At 40.8% G+C, this 24,131-nt stretch overlaps 3 protein-coding genes across 4 annotated transcripts; all 3 read right to left on the reverse strand.

Moving 5' to 3' along the window:
* Positions 1-203: 203 nt before the first annotated feature.
* Positions 204-4,794, reverse strand: LOC104933250 (neuronal acetylcholine receptor subunit alpha-9-II). Its single transcript, XM_019253752.2, has 6 exons — positions 4,746-4,794; positions 4,042-4,187; positions 2,845-2,999; positions 2,250-2,430; positions 1,739-2,090; positions 204-1,045 (listed from the first exon to the last, which is right to left on the reverse strand). Exons 1-6 carry the CDS (start codon positions 4,792-4,794, stop codon positions 267-269), a joined length of 1,662 nt encoding a protein of 553 aa, XP_019109297.1. The 3' UTR covers positions 204-266.
* Positions 4,795-9,695: 4,901 nt separating this feature from the next.
* Positions 9,696-15,107, reverse strand: ube2ka (ubiquitin-conjugating enzyme E2Ka (UBC1 homolog, yeast)). Of its 2 annotated transcripts, XM_027283828.1 has the most exons (7): positions 14,689-15,107; positions 13,948-14,041; positions 13,730-13,788; positions 13,543-13,625; positions 13,035-13,134; positions 11,345-11,473; positions 9,696-11,267 (listed from the first exon to the last, which is right to left on the reverse strand). In XM_027283828.1, the coding sequence occupies exons 1-7, from the start codon at positions 14,749-14,751 to the stop codon at positions 11,193-11,195; spliced, it is 603 nt and encodes a 200-aa protein (XP_027139629.1). In that variant the 5' UTR covers positions 14,752-15,107; the 3' UTR covers positions 9,696-11,192. The 2 variants fall into 2 exon arrangements, with proteins under 2 accessions (XP_027139629.1, XP_027139632.1); XM_027283831.1 differs by lacking the exon at positions 13,948-14,041 and having other exon boundaries at positions 14,689-14,989.
* Positions 15,108-16,175: 1,068 nt separating this feature from the next.
* On the reverse strand, positions 16,176-22,567 carry klb (klotho beta). Its single transcript, XM_027288457.1, has 6 exons — positions 21,611-22,567; positions 19,927-20,440; positions 19,553-19,815; positions 19,194-19,450; positions 18,102-19,036; positions 16,176-17,634 (listed from the first exon to the last, which is right to left on the reverse strand). Exons 1-6 carry the CDS (start codon positions 22,373-22,375, stop codon positions 17,267-17,269), a joined length of 3,102 nt encoding a protein of 1,033 aa, XP_027144258.1. The 5' UTR covers positions 22,376-22,567; the 3' UTR covers positions 16,176-17,266.
* Between the last annotated feature and the right edge of the window lie 1,564 nt (positions 22,568-24,131).

Below are 24,131 nucleotides of genomic sequence, written 5' to 3' on the forward strand. Positions count from 1 at the left end.
TCAGCTGAAGACCAAATAATGCAATTCTGTTATGCACAAAATTATTGTGTGTGGAAGAAAATGGCCAAAAACGATGAGTGCAAAGTAAAATGTATTTATTTTTAAATCACTGTAACCTACACTGTTATTATTGATAAAGAAAAGCCACAAGGTCCATATACTTTTCACCATACAACATGTTTATAAAACACAACATAGCCCCTTTGATTTTTGATTTTTATTTGACCAAGTCAAGAGTCAAATATTAATAAGCAGCAGCTGCTTGGTCATGGTGCCTTGCCAATTATGAGGATGCTCATGAGGAAAACCATGATGAAGAAGATCCACATGAAGAATCTGTCCATCACCTTCGCGATCTTCTTCCATTCGGCCCCTTTGGCGCACGTGGCCTTCTGCTCTCGGAAACAGTTGGCGATATATTCAACGTTACGCACAAGCTTGGTGTCCACACCAGGGAGGGCACTGCCATGGCTACAGAACACACAGGGACCAAAGGTAACAGTGGGGCCTTGAGGTGGAGGTTTTTTGTCTTCAGGGCAGCATGGCAGCTTTTGGTTTTCAGAGTAGCAGGGGACCTTCTGGTCTTCTTTACAGCAGCCACCTGTCAGAATTTTCCCATTAGACCCTTCATATTTCCCAGGTGCATAACTGGAGAGGTGGCTCCTGTCTTCTCTGGTGATGTGATGCTGGGCTTTGACTCTGGGATGGTGTTGTGGCTTGGGGGTCTGAGGTCTAGGGTATTTGTGACCCTGTCGGTCCTGGCTATTCTGGCTCCCTGGCTTACCATTCACATGAATGTGGTTCTGGTGGTGATTGTCATCCTGGGGGAAGTGAGAAGACGAAGAGGAGGAGGAGGAGGATACAGAGGCACAGTTCTCGCCCACCTCATAAACAAAGAAAATCTTGGACATGTAGTCAATAATGAGGACTTTTGCCCAGTGTGGGACTGGCTTGGCCTCTGCACCACAGAAGTGGATATTCATGATGAAGATGGTGAGAGATGTGGAGGCTGTGACCATGGTCATAGTGGCAATGTAGTACTTCCCTGGTTACCAGATGGGAACAAAAACAGACAAAGAAGTTTGCTGTTAGAACAGGTTACTTCTTTGACTTTTGTTTTATTTGTCTTTTGTTGTCTGTGGAAGCAACCAGAGTGATGTTTTAGATTTCACTCAGATATAAAGTTATGCTACAAACTCTGTCAGGCTGTATATTTATATACAGCATTGCACTGAGCTAAACACTAACATCAGCAACCTAACGTCGCAATCACAATGCTCATGCTCAGCAGGTATAATGTTTACTATTCTATATACATAACAACTGATAATTAACACTAAACACAAAGGTGCAACTGAGGCTGATGGAAGTGTCAGTATTAGGACATAACTACAAAATAAATTACTAAATTTACATGATTATGGTGCTTTATGGAAGGTAAAGGGAAAACCTAACTAATCCTGAGCGGGATATTTTATTCAAACCACAAATGTCAATCTCATTGCTCGAGTAAAGTCATGTATTAGAATACATTTTCTGTGGATCACGACCATCTGAATAAAATGTCATATCAATTCATCCAATAGTTATTGAGAGATATCAGTCTGGATCAAAGTACTAAAGTAGCTGGACAGGATTGGAAGCTACTATAATAATTAGAACAATACCGCAATCACTAAAAAAAATCATACACATTAGCTTTAATGCCATCCTAAACAAACTCTTGTTACACTCTTACCTATAAGAGGCACACTCTCAGATGGAGGCATGCTCTCAGCCACCATTAGTTGAAACACAGTAAGAGCGAGAAGAACCGTCACCCCCAGGGAAACCTTCTCCCCAGAGTCTGCAGGCAGGTAGAACCCCAGAGGAGCCAAGAAGGAGATGAGGAAGCAAGGGAGGAGGAGGTTGAAGATGTAAAAAGAGGAGCGGCGCTGCAGGATCACTGTGTAGGTGATGTCAGGATACGGGTCAGAGCAGCAGCCGTACATGATGACATTTTTGGTGGCCGGCATCCCGCCGCACTCCCACTCTACATTTGCCACAAAGTCTGAGAGGTCACCGCTGTCCATACCCATAATGATGTCTACCTGGAATTAAGTGTAATGGATAAGTCTCACAACACAGTCCTTAGTGAGTATGACTGATTAATTTAGGTGACATAGATTATCAGCATCCTCAAAAAGTGGATACACTGAATTAAGGTTTTATCCTGTGTAACAAGTAAGCGTGATTGCACGTGTACAAACCTGGTTGCCATTGTAGGTCCAGGAACCAAAAGTCAGGTTGCATTTCTGGTTGTCGAAGGGGAAGTAGGAGACGTCCACCACACATGAACTCTTGGTGATGGCAGGAGCATCCCAGGTTATCTCTCCGTTGTAGCGCAGTCTCACATTGGTATCCATCGGCCCTGAGAAGTCATCGTCGGCCCTGAAGGACAAAATATTTGAGAGACAAATGAGCAAGTCATGTGTGCTATTTGGCTTAATGGTATAGTCTGATGTTATAGAAGTTAGCCTGGGACCTGGATGTTGTTTGGGACCTGGCTGTCTAAAATCTAAATCTGAGTTTTATTTTGTTTGTGTTGACCATATATTGTATGTTGTATGCTTTTGAGTTACCTGCATATTAGACACACCTTGACACTCTCTTGCAATAACACCTACAACTAAAGTTGATTTCACACCTCTGTGATCCCTGATACATTTATTGCAATGTTTTGTACTGGGTTATACTGATAACTCAGTATGTAGTCACATACAGTCTTTGTGTGTGTTGTATGTATTGCATGATTATGACCACCTTGTGTTTGTGTGTATGTGTTTGTGTGACGTACGGGCGTACTTGTTATAGAGGACAAGGTCAGGCCTCCACACCAGGCTGCTGGGGATGTGGATCACATCCAGTCCATCATAGTCCTCTTTATTCCACTTCAGGTACGCATCATGCCACGTCTGCCTGATCCACAGGTAGGCGATCAGCACCTGGTTCCTCTCATCCTTCATGTACACACATGGTCACAATCACACAAATGAGAACAGACACACACACACCTACATACACGCTGGATATATACTGACAGCAGCTTAAGGAGGGATCCTGTTGGTCTTCTTCCCATTTCTCTGTTGCTCATTAACTCTCTATGAGCATTACGAGGGCAGATACGATTATCACAACAGCTGAAATCTAGACCTGTCTGTCAATATCAGGTGGATGAACAGTGTCGTGGGTTGACAGGGGAAGGTGGGGGTGGTTTTGGTATCGCTGCCAGAGCTTCGCTGAAGCACTGAACCAAAGAAAACATAAATGCTTTGGGTAACAGGATACTCCAATGCACACATTTATTTGTTGTTTGGCTCTGACTCCTGTCTTCTCAGACATGACAGACAGACAACCTGGTATGCCTCAGAGACATTACAGTCAGTAGGAGAGCTATATCCTCCCTTCAAACACACACAACCAAACACACGTGCACAACCCATGTGCTAATTTACTGTGGGCTGACACAGCACTGAACCTGAACAGGAACTTGAGCCAGCCAGAGTAACAGTAGGCCCAGCCTGAACAGCAGGACGTCTGTCACTCATATACATCAGCACCTACAGACTCCTTCTTTCGGTGACTTCTGTCTCTACAGCAAAGAAAATGCAGTAAAACTTCAGTATCTAAGGCATTTCACAGGAAGCAGTGTGGCTAATTGATCAGCCAAGAAATTTTATGTTGACTATTGATTTTTTTTTTTTTTGCTGTAATGAATGGTGGAATGGGCTCTTAGTAATTACTGAAAAAGGCACAGATTAGGCAACAAAACAGTATTCAAAGATACCTCTTTGTCTTTAATAACAACTTTGTGTGCATGACAGATTCATCTGCAGAGCTACTCTAATATTAGAGAGATCATTTTACAGATTTTTTCAGTTAATTAATTTTGCAAAGATGATGTTTTAGTTATGGTCTGGCCTGAAATATGGTTTATTTTGATAATTAAGATCTAACCAAAATATACAGCACATAAGAATTTAGGTTTGAGCGAATACCTACCATGTCTTTGATCTGAGAGAGGGTGATCTGTAAGGTGACATTGAGGGCACTGTCTGTGTCCTCCACAGGCCGCAGAGCGCTGGAATAATTCTCCATCAAATCATTCAGAAGTTTCTGAGCAAAGTGACCCTCAGCCGAGTGAGCCACTGGAGGGGGAAGGATGAAAGATGTGGTGACCGGTTATTTTGGCAAAAAAACAAGAAAAAAAACAACAAAAAAAACAAGTGCATTTTAATGTTGTTTTATCTTCCAGTACTTCTCAGATTCTTCTGTTATCTGACACTGTCATAACTGACCATGAAAAACTGAAAGACTATTACTGACTACTAACTAACTATTTTTCCTCCAGATTGTTTTAATCGTGCTTTACAATTAATCTCAAAAACTGTTATGATTGTTTATTGTTGTTCTTTTCTGAATTAATCCATATTTAGGCAATAAATGCTATAACTGAATATCTTGTTTTTAAATTATTATTAAAAAAAACTATGAAAAAATATTATTTTATTTTGGGGTTGGGAAAACTTAAGAGAAAGCCTAAAAGTTGCATGGAAAGGCACAGTGTTTTATGCATAATGATGCACACAATAATGCATTTTGAATTGATAAACCTCAGTCAGTTTAAAACAGCGCAACCTCTTTAAGGCATTATCAACAGCACAGAGACATTTCATTATTTAGGAAGGAAGGAGCATCACACTCACCTTTGGGAAGCAGCAGCAGCAGACAGATTATAAGGATCATCTTGAGCATTTCTGAATACCTTCAAAGAAAAATAGAAGGTAATAGCCACCAGAAATCTAATGGTCCTTTGTTTTCATCCCCTAACAGCCCTACATGATTCCCGTTCAACCCCAATTGAACTCATCTAGAGATAGCAGGGCACCGTTTCATCTGTTCATCCTCTGCAGTCAGGCCAGCTCTTACCGCTTGGCAGGGGAGGCAGCATGTCTGCTGACTGAGACAGGGAATAAAACTCCGGCTATCACATAGCAGCAGTAGACTCAGAGAAACAGGATGCCCACGAATCATCGCCTGACCACACACTGGGCTATTCACCTGTCAATCACATGTCTGCAGCCAGGTGGGCTGCGAGTCCAGCTGCCACGCAAGGTTACTGCTGGCCTACTCCAAAACAAACTGCCAATACCAGGAATACAGTGGTGGAAAGTAACTAAGTACATTTACTTGAACTGTACTCGTATTCAGTGAGTATTTTCATATTCTGCTACTTAATATTTCTACTCCATAATACAATTCAGATCAGGTGGTAGACAAAATAAGAAGAGAAGAAAAATAGATCATGCTTAATAAGATGAACAATCTTTGAATTTCAAAATAATCAATATTATATCAAATCAAATCAAATCAAATTTTATTTGTATAGCCCAAAGTCACAAAGTACATTTGCCTCGGAGGGCTTTACAATCTGTACAGGGAGTGACACCCTCTGTCCTTAGACCCTCGGTTCTTGTGAGGAAAAACTTGCCCACAAAAAGCCTTTAACAGGGAAAAAAGGTGGAAGAAACCTCAGGAAGAGCCACAGAGGAGGGATCCCTCTCCCAGGACGGACGTGCAATAGATGTCACGTGTACAGAACAAATCAACACAAACATTACACAGTACAATTACAATGAATGATAAAATGGCAATGAATTACAATGAATGATAAAGGATATGGATAAAGATAAACATGAATTATTGAATTTGTGATAATATACAGTTAAACTGGAGTCGCATACGTAGTGGATCATTTGATCAGGTGATGGATTAAGACCAGAGTGATACTAAATGGTTAATCAGGTGTAGCATACATTATGCAGCTACTTCACACAATATTTTAGATTGCTTTCTCAACAAGTGAGATGCTCATACTCAACTTCTTCATTCATAGGGAACAGCAGCAGCTCAGGTGGTAGAGAAAAAGAAGAGGAGAGAAAAATAAATGATGGTTAATAAGATGAACAATCTCTGAAAACCATGAGGAAAAGCATGAGGAGCATCAGGATAAGTATAAGAAACAGGATGCAGAACAGCAAAAGGAACAACATAGGGCACGGGGCAGTGAACAGAAACTTGTTGGTGCCACTCCATTCCAATATGCAGAGGTGGGAACTGCTGGTGTGGAAGATAGTTGGTCTAGCATTGTCTTCGGCATTGCAATTCAAGTCTTCTTCTCTGTCATTGCCAGAATCATTGTTATTTATTTGTTACGACCATCCACGCTCTCACCTGCTCTAATACTCCCACAAGGCTAAACCCGAGCCTCCTGAAGCCCATCCACATCCTCAGGGAGAAGTGGGTCATCGGGAGGCCTTTCAGTACAGGACATTCATTATTCAAAGGCCAGAAGGAGCCAACTAAGGAAAAAAAATAGTATTAAAAAGTCACATTCGGCACTTCGTCAAAACAGGCTTAAAGACCATATATTCCGTCAGATTTAGTAATAATAATATTTAGTAGTAGTGTCTTTTGTCTGAAGAATTGGTACATTTGAAAACATTTAATCTGAAAACATGTTTCTTTTATTTAATTATATTAAAAATACATTCGGGTAAAACGTACATTGGCGGGAACACATGGTTTTGAGGCTAATCTGTGATGTTTGATGCTTGAATGAAATGAAATGAGTGTACAAAACATGATGAAGATGCCACTATGGAAGATGAAACATAAACTGAACTCTAGGGTGCCCTTCCAGTTAAATAGTTAATAGTTTCATGTGTATTTAATTACAGAATAACATAAATCAGTTTTATTTTTATCAGGTTTGAGAACTGTTTCACCATAAATGCACCATGATTTTCTGCACATGGTTGCCCTTTTTTAATTTTTTTTTGGTTGAATCAACCACTGATACGCAGAGAACTCTGTGCGCCATTACGCACGCTAAACCGTGGCTTCCTTGATTAAATCATGCACAATTAACAACAGGGCTTCTCTTAAATGACCAGACATTAATCTGTGCTTCACTGCTCGAAAACTAGTTACTTATTCGTGGTTGCATACACAATTTATGAGTTGCAAATCATAGAGCGTGCAGCAGATAGTGGCATCTCGTCACTGCAAGACGAAGTGCTCTCATCAATTCCCTTTATATGAACTGAAATGTTATGGCAATAGCAAGTGCCTGAACACAACCGCTTTGATTGCTAGTCGTTTAACACTGGTAACACTGCATTAGTTCCTACATTCTGGTTAATAAATATTGAACTGCATGTTGTTGCATTTTAAGGAACATTAAAAAAAAATTGTTCAGTCATCTTTAAACTTTGGTGCTAATTTCAAGCCAAACACAGCAGCAAACATAACTCCACATGGAAAGAACAGACCCTGTTTCCATGGTGCTCAAGAAACATATATATAATTGGTATTATTCATAAAATTGATTCATTCACAAATTTGAAAGATTTGCTGCCCTTAAACAAAAAATACCAATATTTTTGAATCACTACATACTTGTTAACACATTCTCCACCAGGACGTGCATGCGCATAAGTGAGATTTGGACTTTTGTGTGTGTACAGCAGGTGTTTTTGAAGATAAGTAATATGTATTATCTTTGATTGGCTCAATAGACTGACTATTGTCACTATGATGATGAACACACACAGCCAGGCCACAACAGCTCACGACATCTTCCAGGTTAAACCCAGAAAGAAACACTATCCAAATTTTTTGTACTTTTTAAGATACAAAAAAAAAATCAATTTCTACCTGTTACAGCTATTCTTCAGATGTGGACATAATTAGAAATGACACTAATCAAGACTGTTAATTATGTGACACATAAAATACATAAAATAATGGCACAGATGTTCAGCTTTAGCCAACTTGAGGAACCTTCTGCAAATTGCAAACATGTTTTTCTGGGTAGCACCAGATATAGTTTAATGTTCAGCAAAAGAAACATTCATTTAATATTCCTGTGCACATCTCATCAGAGAAAATCAGCTCTTTAAATCATTTTGGATCTGATAACTTGAGAAAAACATGAAAAACATTATTAGAAGATAAAGTGTTATTTCAGGATGGATTTGAATAAGTCACTATGTCCTTGGTCAAATAAAATTCGACTAATAAAAACATAATGTTTTATTTCTCTGTAAGAATCAGTACACACTACTACAGGCCTCTGGGTGTAAAAGATCATAGTTCTCTCCACCAGCAACAAAGCAAATATGCCTGCAATTTCTGATGTATGCTTGATTTTAATACTTTTTTTTTGGACTTGGTAAGTCAAATGGGAGTCAAACTGACCACGACAGGAGGACTAATGGATTCAGAAAAGAATCAGGTAAAATATTTTAAAAAGGGAGTGCTGCTCTCCTAAAAATGATTAGGAAATACTCCCATACAGTCCTGAGGAAGAAGCAGATATGTATCAGAGAGGGTGTAGAGCTCTAAGAATGTTAATCTAAACTTACAAAGGTGATTTTCATTCAGGAATCTTACAGTTACGCTATAATAAAACATAAAAAGAGGCCACTATAACCTCACTGTTATCCGGAGGGTATAATTCCAAACAGCATTACAAATCTAATCTACTCAAATCTATTGTGGCACGACTGGAACAAAGTGTATCCAAGGAAATACGCTGTGGAGGAATCAGTCCTATGGAACCATCAACACTTTAATAATGCAGCAGGTTCATTTATATGGTGCACATTTTAATAGCACAGCCAAGCGATTATCTCAGTGTCATTAGAAGAGTCAGGAAGCATGCCCTTTGTTTTTTCAATCTCATGTATTCAGCACTGTGTAGCTCTGGGATGCTTGGAGCAGTTCCAGGCGGTAGATGTACTGCAGAGATATGCCACCATCCACTGGAAGGATACAAAATGAGCCTTTGTCACTCGGGATGCTTGGAAAAACGTGAGGCTGATTTACTCCACAGCAGGTGCCATGCTGTACAGGTAATGCTGTCACTGAGGTCTTTTGATAGATCTACATACTGCTTTTGATTAGAGGATATCAACGAATCAGTGGAAGCTTCTCTCCTCTTAGTTGCGATGTTCAGATTATTGCCAGGGTTTCTTGGAGAGGTTCAACATGGCACAACATGCTATCAAGCAGGCCATCTGTTGTTGTGCTCATCCTCAGTGTGTACATTATAAGCAAGGTGATAATAAAACATTATAAGTGTCTGTATCACTTCCTTGTTGAGGCTCTAAATTCACACACACACACAAAAAAAAAAGTGCTTGCTCAACCCGGATCCTCACGCAACAGCAGTGCAACATCAGAGAAGAAGTCTACTGGCAAAGTACAACTGTACAGAAGGGCAAAGTCCCGATATACATAATCCGTTCGCCAGTTCTTCTGCATGCACATTCATCTAAATTGGCTTGCTTGCTCCAATTTCACCGGCAATGTAATTCCCTGTAGGTTCAATTTCTGTTGGTCGTGTAAATTTAGTGCCTCACCCTAGTTTTTATTCAAATGTATGCACAGCCAAACAAGCTCATAACCACATGTTGGGTCCTAGAAACCAACACACAAGAACAGTTTCTCTGTTTATCAGTAATGTGAGTGCAACTTAACCTTTAAGAAATTGGCTGTGATATACTGTTGCCTGGTATTTTCTTCTTGTTTGTATGTTTGCATGTTGTTCTGAACCTTTGGAAAAACAAATCACGAAAAAGACAAGAGTGTGGATTAATTTACACAGACTTTAATATCTTTATTTACAGATGAATCATTTTGACATATTTATCTGTTGGCGTAGTTAAGATGATGCAATATTTTTCAAACTCATTTTTTAACTATTTCCACCCGGACTTGTGACACGTCGTGTTACAGCTGAACATGATTTTTTTTGTTGTTGTTTGTTCTGTTTTCACTAAGTTTAAAAACAAGAATCCAAATGTATTCCTGCAGGAGGCCAAAACCAAAAAAGAAAAAAAGAAAATGTTTTTAAAATGTGGGAAGAAGTACGGGTGAAGTAAGCCGTGTCAAGAGCAAGTGTGGGGATTGGTCGCTGGTGGGGGGGTGGGGATGGGGGGTGGGGGTTTCTGCAGGAGCTTTGGGTTTGTCAGAGAGTCGAGGGGAAAACATGACATGAAAATGAGTATGGCTACTGTGTGAACACCTCAGTGACACTTTAGGAGCTGTTTTCCAGAACAGGGAGTAAGCCTTTTGACATCTGCTACCCAGTGAACTTTATTTACTTTCCAAATTGTAAGAAAAAAAAAAATTTACTCACTTCGTCATCACCTCAAAAACCTTCAGCGATAGAAGATAACTTTTGTAAAAAGGCTTTGGAATTTCAACTTAGTGGCACGCTGGCATCTTGGACGCAGGACGCATATAGTCACTGCAAGACAATCGCAACCGCTCTCATCGATTCCCTTCATATGAAATTTTGACGGCAAATTCTTTTAAATAAAAAATACCAATATTTTCAAATAATCAATCAATAATCATTTAATACCAAAAGAACGTCAAACGAAAAAGTAACACCAAAACTGTTTCCTTTCCTCTTTTAGGAATATCCTGTTTAAAGGATAAGTACAAATTTTATTGTGTAAGGATGAGTGCAATACAATTTTAAAAGAGATATCAATTTTAAAATGTGGTTAGTCTAGGACATGGCTCAATCCCTGTTTAGAAAACATCCCAAAAGTGTGTAAAAATCACAACCAGATCCAAAGGAGCCTCCTAGAATGGCTTGACTCTCTCCTATAGAAGATTTTCAAAATGAAAGTAAATGCACTGCATAGGCAAGAAAACCACTGACAGCCGCTTCTTGGACACAGCCAGGGAAGCTGGGAAACTGGCAGGCATGGGCGGGGGTCTTAATTCTGGCATTTGCTTCAAAAAGGGGGGTGGGTGAGATGTGGTTGAACTTCTGATTGTAGCACTGAGTGGAATGTAGACTGAACTTAAAGAAACTGGAGACAAGAGCTCGCAGAGCAACTGATTGGAGTGTGGTACAGTAGAGGTGATGAGAAAGGAGGAGAGATGCCACACAGAGGGGATAAATGGGGGAGGGGAGATTGAAGAAGAAGGGTAGCATGGAGGTGTGGAGTCCAATGTGAAACAGAGGGTGCCACAGGGGAAAAAGACGCCTTGAGAGGAGAGAGAGTGTGAATGTATGGGTGGGGGGGAAGAGATAGGGATCAAGAGGAAGACGAAGAGGGTGTCAAGATTCAGTTACTGAGCAGTAGCTCTGTCGCTGTCTCCACATCCCAGGATTTCGATGACAACGCCACTATTACTGCATTCTGGGAAGAAAGACAAAAAGCGTTCAGAGTTTTATTCTGCAGCAGAATTCAGCACAGGAGGAAAAATGGATTCTTACTTTTTCAAAGCCCATGGCACAGAGTTTGTCTATTTTGCGTGTGTACTCCGGACTGGAGACGGGAGCGCCTGCATAGACGTGAGACCAAAGCCTCGCTGTCTGTTTGAACATCTCTGAGTTCTGCTTGTACTGTGTGATAAACAAACAGGAAAAACAACAGTGAGTTTGTGTGAAAGGGGGTTCAGCATACTGACTGTCAAAAAACTAAAAAACATCCAGAGCACATATGTGCCTACCAGCAGAACAGTAGTGACCCATCTCTAACATTTTGTATGAAGCCGCTGTGACAACAGACTGCCAATAAAATAATTAACTGCAATATTTTGAGACTGCTGAGACACTCAAAGCCAAACGAACTGACAGAGCTGCAGTCTGCCAGACTGTCGTTTCTGCCCAGTGCTGCCTGACTTTCTGTTTCCACGCTGTTTGCATTTCTGAAATGTAACGCAGGTGTAGATTTTCCACTGCCATAAACTTTTAGCAGTTAAACTATAAATAAAGTAAAATAAATGCCTTTGGCCCCAACATACCTTATTTCAAACAGGGCATTACAACAAGTGCATAATACTTAGATCAAGCCTGAACAAACAGCTCCGTATTAGACCTCCATCTAAACTGATTAACATTCGATAATGTACGCTGTGTTTAGAATCACAAACATCTCTGGACAGCTACAAAACATCTGAACTATTCTGCATTTTATCTAACCTTATTTCGTTCCTTCAAGTACGTTTCATTGGGATGTGGGTTGGTAAGCAATACATGACTCTTACCACACTGGGGATTACTGATAGTATGTAGGTGTTATAATGTGTTCGGTAGAGTAGGGCAAACAGCTTGCTGCCTACACATGATATTTCACAAAAGTTTCCCTTTACTAGCACAGCACTGAATATTGCTTAACATGTAACAATCGACTCGGAAAGCATGATCTGCCTATATAAGAGAATTTAAGGTAACAATCTTGGATTATACACAGGTGAAGCTGACGTAACATAAAAAAAAAAACATCTTTCCTTGTCAGTCCTTTCTCAGGTCTTCACTTCTTAGTTGAAGGCAAAAATGTCAGAGTGAAAGAAAAGGCAACGGCAACGACTTTCCTGTTGTAAAGGACAGTCTTTCATAACACTCTACAGCTACAACCAGCAATTCATTTCATCATCCGTTCATTTTTTGTGTCTTTAAAGAAAAAAAAACAGGGAGAAATTCTCTTATTTTGTCTAGCCAATGTTTTAAAACACTGAAACATTCAATTTACTCTAATGTAAGACGATGAAAAGCAGCAACATCTCACATTCGAGCACCTTGAACTATCTACTGGAAGTAGTAAACAGTTTGTCTTGGCGGATTCTGCAGGAGTATTAAATGATACGGACACAGTCAGTTTACTGACATCAAGTAACACAATATTTTTCACGAGTTCTTCCAAAGACGTGACAGTATTTTGGGTGTGAGCACTGGTGCTTTCGTGGTCATACATTTTGAGTAACAATCATTAGTAGCATACAAGAATTATATTTAAATGTTTATCTAAATTCTAAAGTTATGAGAGTTATTGTACCATAAAACGTTAAGAAGCTTTACAACCATAAAAAGAAATCCTACAGGATCTGTGACAGATGAATAAAATTATATGCACTTATGTTGCTCTGCTTTAAAACAGTGAAATATAATATACATGCAAACCCACCTGATTGGCTACCACTGCGTCCTGTGGATCATCTGGTTCTGCGGCTGCCAATAAGGCTTGTAGTGACAGGAGAACCGTCCTCAGTGTCATAGCTGCTGCCCTGGATGAACAGACAGGTGACGGTTCAGTGCAGAAACACCAAAATAAAGTTCTCTGACTCATACAGATGTGTTTCTATTATGGCATGAAGGTGGTGGAGTGTATTTTCAACACTGGACGTGACAGCGGAGTAGCTAGTTTAATTACCTTTGATCTAAGATCAAAAACAGGGAACGGTGTTTTATACTTTCCATAATATCATCCTCATCAGGCACACTCGTCTAGTGAAGGACCTATGCTTTATAATTATATTTATATAACATAATAAGTTGGAATTTAGCTCATATTGGTGCATAGTACAGTGACATAGCAACGGCTGTGGCAGGGGAAACTACTACTGTACTTGCACGTGTCATGACGACGTGCGATGGAGGAAGAATGTCAGGAATGCTGCCACGCATTCACTCACCACTGGTCTTTGAGAATGTCCAGACATATTGCACCTGTGACTGAGCTGATGTTGGGATGCCAGATCTTTGTGATAAACCGCACCTGAGAGATTAAAATCGAAAAAAACGGAGCAGAGACAAAGTCAGATTAGTTAGGAAAGTAAAAAGGGAAAGGGGTGATTATCAGTGACAGTAATGAATTCCTACCTTGGGTGGATTGAATGGATACGTCTCTGGAATTTTAATTTCTAGTTGATATCTACCCCCTGGAAGAAATGAGAGGCGTTACACTTATTAAAGAATCATAACAGGGGTTTGAAGCATGCATTTAAAAGATGATTAGAAGCACTTTGATATTAGTTAGTGAAGCCTGCACAAAAATAGTGTTAGTTGATGTCACAAAACAAAAAACTGAGCCCCCTCGCCTTCATACGGTGTGTCAGGTGGCCCTGCTATCTCCCCTTTAAGTTCTGTGAAGTTCTCATCCACCAGGTCCACCTTTATCTGGTTTTTGCTCGTCTGCAAAAAAAAAAAATAATAATAATAAAAAAAGGGGTGAGAAGAAAGCAAAAAAGACGCATGTTATAACTTCACAGACACACGGACAGGACAGCAAAGTGTTAAGCCAGCTTGCTGTCAAACTCAAACCTGCCTATGCAGCATAAGTTGACACCCCCCTTCCTCCCGGCAGCATTAGCCAAAGTTGACCTCAAACTTGTTGCGCACATCTTAAAGAGATGTACATATGTATAATAATAATAATAATAATAGGTGATGTAAGATGAGATGGATCCATGGCGGGTCCAAATGTGAGAGCAAACCTTTTAGTACTACATGCGGATAACACCTCTGTGTGTGTGTGTGTGTGTGTGTGTGTGTGTGCTAACACAGCTAGCTCGGCATGGTAAGCGAGCTCCTCACACCAAGCGATATGAACTCCACTAATAATAAATAAACCGATAAACCGCTTCCCAACGACAGTAACCTCCTTAGCTTTGACTCCCACCCTCCACGGTGAGACATGAGCAGCCTGTTTTGTGAAGCCGGATGCAGCCGCCGTGTCTCAGCCTCCCGTGTTAGCCGGAGCTAGCAGCCTCGGTGACAGCTGAGGCAGCGCCGCCGTCATTCAGACAACAACACGAACACGACGGACATGACAACCTGACCTCTTCGCTTTTCAACACCTCCTTGAATTCTCGTTTTATCCTCTGCACTGCGATGTTGGCCATGGTTTCCCCCCGTGTTCCCGTCCCGGTTTTTGGGGCCTCGCTCGCCGCCGTCCGACCTGACCGTTAGCTGTAGCTCGCTCGCGCTGTGTAGCTCGCGCTGTGTGTCCACAGTCAGTCGCTCCTCTTTTTTTTTTTTTTTTTTTTCTTTTTTTGTGTGTGGACAAGACAAAATAACAGCTTCACCGACAAGCCCCCGGCTATCTGTGGCTGGATGGTATAAGTCGTTAAAAAACACACACACAGCTCAGCGTGTGTGTCTCATCTCAAATGTGTAACAACACAAAGGTTGGTGGCACTGAAAACATTTTAATACCAAACTGCATGCAGTCTGGATGAGAGCGGGTCATGTGATGTGTATTGCCATCCTGAACGCCTCCTCTCATTGGTTGATCTGTTCGTGAGGAATAATTTATGATTATGATTATTATTATTACCATCGTCAATATTATTGACAACCTTTTTCTTTATTTCTATCAAATACAGTTTTCTCTTTGTAAAGATCTTAATACGGGTTTCTCTGTACGTGTTTAATTTATCTGCACCTATTTAACACAGGTGTGATTTAAATCCAGAATTATCTTTAATGTATGTTTACTGTGTATAAAGTATCTAGATAGATAGATAGATAGATAGATAGATAGATAGATAGATAGATAGATAGATAGATAGATAGATTAAAGTGAACCTTCTATACTCAGGGTATTTATTGAGTTTTAAGTAAGTTATCTTTTAATGTGAACAAACTTAACAGTCTTAAGTAAACAGGGTTTTTTTTTTCTTTGGACACAATCAAGACAAAATACCAGCCGTGGTGATGTTCACCGGTTATCTGTGGTTGGATGGTATAAGTGGTTTAAAAAACACAGCTCAGCATGTGTGTCTCAACCAGGGGCGCCGCCAGGAATTTTGGGCCCCATGACAAAAAATCAAATTGTGCCCCTTAATTCTATATGGTGTTTACCTATTTTTTTAGGGCCTATTTTGGGGCCCTGTCAGTTGTGGGCCCTTGGAATTGTCCTAACTTTTGCCCCCTATCCAGCGCCCCTGGTCTCATCTCAAATGTGTAACAATACAATGGTTGGTGGCACTGAAAACATTTTAATACCAAACTGCATGCAGTCTGGATGAGAGCAGGTCATGTGATGTGTATTGCCATCCTGAATGCCTCCTCTCATTGGTTGATCTGTTTTGTGATGATTATTATTAATTAATATTATTATTATTATTATTATTATTATTATTATTACATCGTTAATATTGACAACCTTTGAATATCTTTAATGTATGTTTACTGTGTAAAAGTATCTAGATAGATAGATAGATGGTGAGACAAACGAGACAAAAAGGCATAAATATAAAAGGAAACAACAGTGTATTAACAGACTTAAAAACTGCTCACCAGGCCAAACTTTATCATAGAATTTATTAGTTATTGTGTGAAACCCTGTTTACTGTTTAAGTTTGTTTGCATTAAAAGATAACTTAAACACTTGTTTTTCCAATAAATGCCATGAGAATAGGATAGATAGATAGATAGATAGATAGATAGATAGATAGATAGATAGATAGATAGATAGATAGATAGATAGATAGATAGATAGATAGATAGATAGATAGATCATCATAGAACAATTAAGATACAGGCCATTGATTCAAGGTGCTGAAGGTGCAGTCATTCAGATATGTCACATGCTTAACTGTACTCTAATGTAGTCTGTACCCCCTAGCAACAATCATTTCAACTTCTGAAATATAAAGTAATTTCAATGTTCCACAGTCACAAACATTTCTAGACACTAACATGCAAGCAACATCCTATTTTATTTATCAGAACTGCAAACTGTGGTGACACTAGGGGGCATTATTGTCCCATGGAGCTTCACACAGTCTGTAGCAAACTGTAAACATGTCTTGTTTGAAAGGACACCATCCAGGTGGACACCACTTGAAAATATTTTTTAAGAGTTATACTTACAAACACTGGCACCATTCACAATTAAATCTAGACATATACATATCATATAAAATATATTAAAGTCACATTTTAGTCTGATCTACACAATATAATGACCACTGACTTTATAACAACTCTGGAATCATAGCAGTGACATATTTTCTATATAATGGAGGTCATAAGGTGTACAATTAGGTCATGCATTTCCTTTTTCGTCAATCAATCATCAACTTTTGTAAAAGAACAACATGAGCCAGCCAGAGTCTTTGGCGTTTAGTAAATATGTTGCAATTTCCTGTTGCCATTTAACAGTTCTCATTGATTACTCAACAATTAAATAACCCTACAGTAAAACTGATGGATACACTTCCTCTTGACAGTAATTGTTGGTAAACCTATCACACATTTGTCACCAGCACAGATATATGCAGCATTATTGGACCAGACACAAATATAGAGATCATTGCTCTTCGTTGCCATACACAGTTTGTCTGCTACATTACAGTGTCAATACAGTTAGCACTTAATTTGTGTAGGTGAGTACACAGGAACTTCCCCTTTTCACCTCCTGTTCCTCCTATTCGCCCCCCTCCCCCTGCTTCTTGTTTGATTTCTCTTGGTGATGATGACAAGTGCTATCAACATAACAGACGATATTAGGAGGCAGCCTCCAAATACCAGTATTGCTTTGTTCTTGAACATCCAAGCACATACAGAGCAAGATTTATGCCGCTTGTTAGACCTACAGGTCTGTGTGGTGTTGCCCTCAGGAAAACCACCACGAGTGATGATCTCTCTGTAGACAGCGATGGAGGCTTTGGCTTTGGATTGGTAGTGGGTTGAGGTGAAAAGTCCAAACTGGGGGGCGTGTCGATCTTGCAGTTTCCACATGTAGAAGCCCTGCAGGTTGACTTTATCTATTTGGCGAGCTGGACACAAATGGAATAAAGGAGAAATGTGAGATAATAATCACTCATGGACCCTCCAATTCCTCCTCCACTTTGAGCAATATGAATCACTCAGATATACTGTATTTTACCTTTAAACAACACAACAAACTATTAGGAATAGATGTCCATGTTAGAAAACAACAGGTGTGCAAATAAAGGTGAGCTAAGGGACATAAAGGGCAAAGTATGAACAGAGCACTGATCATAGTCGTCCCTCTACTGTTTTTCTCTCCCCTCCTTTCTTTTTATGATCTGACTCATTAAGTCCGGCTTTTATACTAGGAAGCAATCTGGTCATAAAACCTGTATTGCCTGTGGATATGTGCCTCTGTCCCAACACCCTGAACACTGCATTTTATTCCTACTGAAAAACAACCATATAAAAAAACATCCTGGATTGCAGAGGAACATTACATATTAGCTGATTGATGGAGATGATGTCCCACCTTTAAAGGCTTCTTGCAGATAACTTCTGAGAAAGTGTTGTCTCAGTTTATCCTCCATGGGAGCTCGGTCATCAACCCCACTGGCTGTGACGATGACTGGCAAAGCTCCTCCATATCTCTGGCTCACCCAGTTCAGGATCTTCCGCAGGCCCCAGGGTACAAGAGCCTGCCCCATGCTGGAGGATGGCCAGGTGGGATCAGAAAGCATCATACAGCCATGATCAGGAGGTTGTTTCTGCTGAAATTGGATCTGTGTGTCAGGGTATGGAGAGACCAAACGGGTGGTAAAATGGTTCAGTGAGATAAAACTCAATGTCCCTCTCAGCTCCTCCCTCTCAGTCTCAGTGAAGTTAGGAAGAGGGGATCCAGGGAGGCCCATTACTCGAGCTCTCTCTTCCAAGTATGCCTTCAGTTCTTGCGGATAGTCCCCCTTGTTATGCTTTTCTTTCTCATATCTAGTCCCCAGTAATGGGTCTAAGAAGCGACCAAGTTCAAACAAAAGAAATCTCTGTGCTGCTGCTTTATGCGACTCCAGGAATGGGTTTGCAGGTTCGACCCAGTCGGCGTGTAATGCGAGTGATACCATTGCCCTCTGTTGACTAGAATATTCCCTCTCATACAGCCTCCAGACTTTTGCATGAGCCAGAAGAAGGCTATGAGCTGCCTCATGCATTTCTTTCCCACTGGAATAAACGTCTACCAGTCTGTTTGGCTCATTGATGGTGATCCAGTATGAAACCGAGGACCCCAGCTGCTGGAAACACAGTGCTGCGTATTCCTGAAAGGCCCCCACTGTGCTGGAGTTGAGCCAACCACCTGAGGCATGCAGTGGACCAGGCAAGCCCAGATTTGGAGCTCTGTACGTGGGATAGTAGAGAATTACGATAGCCTCCAGATCCAGCTTCTTGAGTTCGGTCAGGACACAGCGGTAGTACCTTTTTGATGTTATAAGAAGATATAAAATCAGGAGTTAATGTGCATAGATGAGTCAGATATCTATAAATTAATCATCATGGTGTTGATCAGGTTATATTATAGTTTTGAACTCAATTGCATTCATTTGAAGACTGAACTGTGTAAGCGTATTTCTACCTCAGAGCTTCAGTGTTCACATTAGAGAGGTCTCCCTGGGGTAAAATCAGAGACCAGTTTAGGGCAAAGCGATAGTGAGATGCCCCAGTCGATGTGAAGAGACGAAGATGATCACGAATAGCCAAAAAGTCAGTGCACTGAGCTTGTCTGGTGTGCAACGTCACCCCTGGGACTGGATGCAATGATTTGTCTCCTGTCAAGTTCCAGCTGTACAAATGGGGGTCAGTAAACTGTGGTGAGAATGGGTAGAAGTGGACCTATAATAACAAGAGAAGACATACAAGAATATCAGGGTGAATATAGACATTCATTTAGTTTTATGCTGTGAAATCCTTCTCATGTTTTCTCTCTCTTCTTACTTCTAAAGTTGAGTCAGCAATACCCCAGTGAAATTCACAAGGGAAACGGCCTTTGATCACTCTTTCATCACTAGGGAAACCATTGTCAGCGATAACACGTCTGTAGTACTGAGCAGAGGTCTTAGGGGTCCTGGTTCTGTTTGGTTGGCTGAAGTCAATGTAGAAAAGGCCTCGCCTAATTGTGAAGCCATTATTCCACTCAAACCCATCCACCAGTGACCAAGCAGAGTAGCCAATTACCTGGACACCATCAAACTTGATTGCTGTAAAAGAAAACACAGCAATAAAGAATGCAAATATTTCTTTGTTTTATTTCATTTGATAACTTCATCACATTATCTACATTTTATTTGGTTGCTCTTTCCACTTCTCACCTTGCAGGACCTGGTTGATAAACCTCTTCATCAGATAAATGGCTATCGTGTCCTCCTTTCCCACACTGGCTTCAGTAAACCAGCCTCCCTCAGCGACCAGCACCCTCAGGTCCCCATATTCCAGCTTTATCCAGCCCAGTGCACGCCTCAGGTCTGGGGTCACAGTCTGCCCATACTGGACCAGTCTCCGGCCCAGACGGAGGATGTTAGGTCCAAAGGACAGAGCAAAAAAATCAGCTGTTTCCTGTACCCAGAGCTTCTCCTCAGGGGAGAATGTAGGCAAGAGGGATCCATGCTTGATTTTTAAAGAGACTGGGTAGTCCCCGTCACCAAAGATGGGGTGGGCAAACCAGCCAAGGACAGACTCTATTGACTGCTGGCAAAGCTCAACATTGGCAGCCATGGCTTGGCTTCTTTGTGGCTCAACCCAGTGGGATCCCAAAACAATGGATACTTGACCCTTCTGTGTTGCACGGAAGTGGGAGTTGTAGGTGTGCCAAGCTTTGGCATGTGCCTGGAAATCAGAGCAGACTCAGTATTACTGCAGTCTACAATACAGTCACAATAGTACAATGGGCATTTTTCACAGGAGACATTTTGACATGTGACAGCAGGATAAGCACAGGTGTTTAATGATGGCTGACTTCCATTTCACTTTATTTTCAGGGTCTTGGTATTGTCACGCTGTCACTTTAACCACAGGTTATTGTTAGGGTTAGGACATTTTCACTTGTCATATTACTACTATGACAAGTGAAAATGTCTGTTGTGCTTTCAAAACACTGCAAAAGCACACACGAGGAAATGTCACTGCCACAGCTGCATAATCATCTAAATCTGCTCTATTATTGCTAATTGTTTGATAAACACCTGGAACCAGATTCGAATTAAATGACAACGTAAAAGACAATCATGTAATATATTGCATTCATTTAAGTACTCTAGTACTAAGTGCCAAGTAAAATTATCATTTGCTCTTTGAGATATTGAGCAGCTAACATTTAAATAAACAAACAAACAAAATGGGAAGACGTAACCTCCTTAGCAGATGTAATAAGGTTATCATGAAAACAATCTATTAGGCCCCGGAGAAATACTATTTTCTCATGCTATCTGCACAGTGTTAGCTGGACACATACCATCTGTACTAGACTGCATAACCGTTAGTGATTATTAATGAGGCATATCTCCATGACTTCCTGTCACACACTGTTTCTCTCCAGCACAAAAGTGCTGATGTGGTGGACTTTGATCTCAATGTCTCTTTAAGTGTCCTGTTTACTGATCACAAACCTGTCAAAATAGAATATGATAAACTCGTCATTGGGAACATGAAATAAAAGGTGAGCATTACAACTTGACTCGATTGCACCAGTTATATGTTGCAATGAAATAAATCAAAGTTAACAGTTTAATTGATTTTATTTGATTGCAACAAAATATCAGAGCACGGCCTGTATTTGCTTCACCAGTTCGTGTTTTTATCATGTGCAGGATGCAAACATTCATTGACCATCATAAACAGCTGCAGAAGTTCAAAGTTTACAGTCCATGTCGTCAGAGAAATTCTTCATGTTGTCATTTACAGCCCAGGCAGATAAAACACAGTATATTACATTGTATATTAGTACAGACTATATTCATCTGCAGACTCACATTAATCAGCTGATCCTGTCTATCTTACCCTTATTAAATTATGGGCCGCAATGAGAGAGCCAGCTGGACCCCCAGTTTCTCCAGGAGCATGCACACCCGTCCCATACCCCTGTACAGCCACCAGGTATGGATTATGCATTGTAAGCCAGTACCTAACACGGCTCCCAAATGTGCGAAAACAAAAAGCAGCATACTCCTCGAACAGTCCCACCAGCGTGTCATTTCTCCAGCCTCCATAGTGCTCCTGTAGGACTTGTGGCAGGTCCCAGTGATGGAGAGTGACGATGGGCTCAATTTTCTTTTCCAGAAGCCTCTTTATGAGGCGGGTGTAATGCTCCACAGCAGCTGTATTGGGCTGACCTCTGGCATTCCCATCTGGGAAGAGTCTGGGCCAGGAGAGAGAGAAAGAGTATGATCTTACACCAAGATACTTTAATGCTTCCACATCTTCTTCCCAGCGAGTGTAGCTGTCACTGGCTGCATCAGCAGTCTCGGTTGCCAAATTAGTACTGGCAGTGGAGTGGGTGAAATGGTCCCAGATGGATGGCCCTTTCCCCCCCTGATTCCAGGCTCCCTCAGTCTGGAAGGCTGATGTCCCTGAACCCCAAAGAAATCCTGAAGGGAAGTTGTCATGAAGGAAAGACTGATCCTTGTTGATGGGGTCCGGCTTGGGCTGTTGCCAAATCTTCCTGCCCTCCCCAAGAGAACAGGCTGCCTTGTTCCAGCCACACACCAGCAGCAGGAGGGAGAGTAAAAGGCACTGACATGTTGCAGGTGAAGGATGGTTCAGCATACTGAAGTAATCTACCTTGTTTCAGAAATCCACTTGAAGGAGATAGCTGGTGTAAGTGAGAGCAATCGCTCTGTTCAATATCATAAATCGTCTTGCGACAAACAAGAGATCCATGTTGGTGGAGGATGAAGGAGAATGATCACAGGCGAGGAACATCTGAAGCTCCGAGGTGCTGCAATATCCATCTGACAACCAGGTCAGGCTTCCCTATCTCTCCCTCAGTGTACTCGTGCTCCCACTCAGCCCCTCCCTACCACATAATGTTCACACATACAAAGGTTGACTCATATCCACGTTTGTATTAATATACTGTTAAAAAGCTTCTGGTGAATTGTTGTTTTCACTTGTAATTCCAAAAACACGCCATCATCCTTCTTAAAAAAAAGAAGAGTAACACTTTTGAAGATACTACAGAACTATCCCTGTGAGAACACACACACACACACACACACACACACACACACACACACAAGAACATCCTTGTGTCAATAATTAGCTTGTACTATGATCTTAGGTCCATGACTAAGAAGTAGTTCACGTTGCAGCCGATCTGTTTTCCAACACACACAGTTTTCTGTGCTGCAACAACAATTTCACATTTGATTTATATTTTCTAATATGAATTTACTTTCTTTAAGGACATGTATTGAAAAAGACAGGCTGTTCTCTGTTGTCCTGTGGCCAGCAGCTAGTAAGCACCTTAGTGATCTTCCAAGATTTGATCAGACCATGCCAGGTGAGAACAATGACACCAGCTCATATGACCTTATTCAATTTGGCTCCACTTGCTGTATGAGTAACAGTCACTAACCCAAGGAAACAGCACCGCTGCTAAAACATTGCTGGGAAGTGTGCGTGTGCATGTGTTTGTGTGTCTACATTTGACAAAGCCTCCCAATCACAATGAAACAGGTCAATGCCTATCAAAAAGCCTATTCCTCATTCCCCTTCATTAAAGGGAGTGTCTACAGCCATCTAGAGTCAACAGTGTAGTTGCCCAGGATACGCTCTGCCTCAAGGCATTAGTGGGAGTTAAGTTAATAGAGTTGGGAAATGGTCATCTACCACCTCACTGACCTCAGTGTTGTAGCTATAACATTACAGAAAAGTTGTCCATGGTTCTTTGTGTAGATGAATGATAGTGTGTGTGATGAGTGTCCTTTATAAGATGTTGGACAGACGATTGACATCTTTTAAACACAGTCCACCTAATAAGAGCAGGAAAAGATTGGCAAGTTTTAATAGATTTAAATCAGAATACCTGAGCAGACTTAAACAATGCACTCTCTCATTCCCTACATATTGCCACAATTTTATGTAACAAGTGTCTCACTGTGAAAGCTGAAGTTTCCTTTAAAAAGGAGGTCTGTAAGTAAATAACAGGGAAGTGAAAAGAGGATGTAGGCAAGAAAAAAGCCTGACTTAATTGCTTTCATTTCCATATCTGTATCCTCCCGCATTTACCATGCACTTACCGTAACACCTACAGTGGTTGTACCAAAACAAAAATAAGAAGAACAGAGCCAGAGCCTGACTATCTGTCTTTTGATCAGGACTGTTTTTGTTTGTTGGAGCACTTTTTCCAATTTTTTTCCTACCATTTAAGTAATTTTGAACGTCTGTATTTTTATAGACTTAAAGACTCAACACAGATATTTCCCGCTACTTACTGAGACTTGGAAAGTAATGAAATATGATGGACTACAATATATCAGCTCATTAACAACTCAAGAAACCAACAACATTAAGCTGCTGA

This window comes from Larimichthys crocea, chromosome I (genome assembly GCF_000972845.2).
Source record: "Larimichthys crocea isolate SSNF chromosome I, L_crocea_2.0, whole genome shotgun sequence".
NCBI classification, from domain to species: domain Eukaryota; kingdom Metazoa; phylum Chordata; class Actinopteri; family Sciaenidae; genus Larimichthys; species Larimichthys crocea.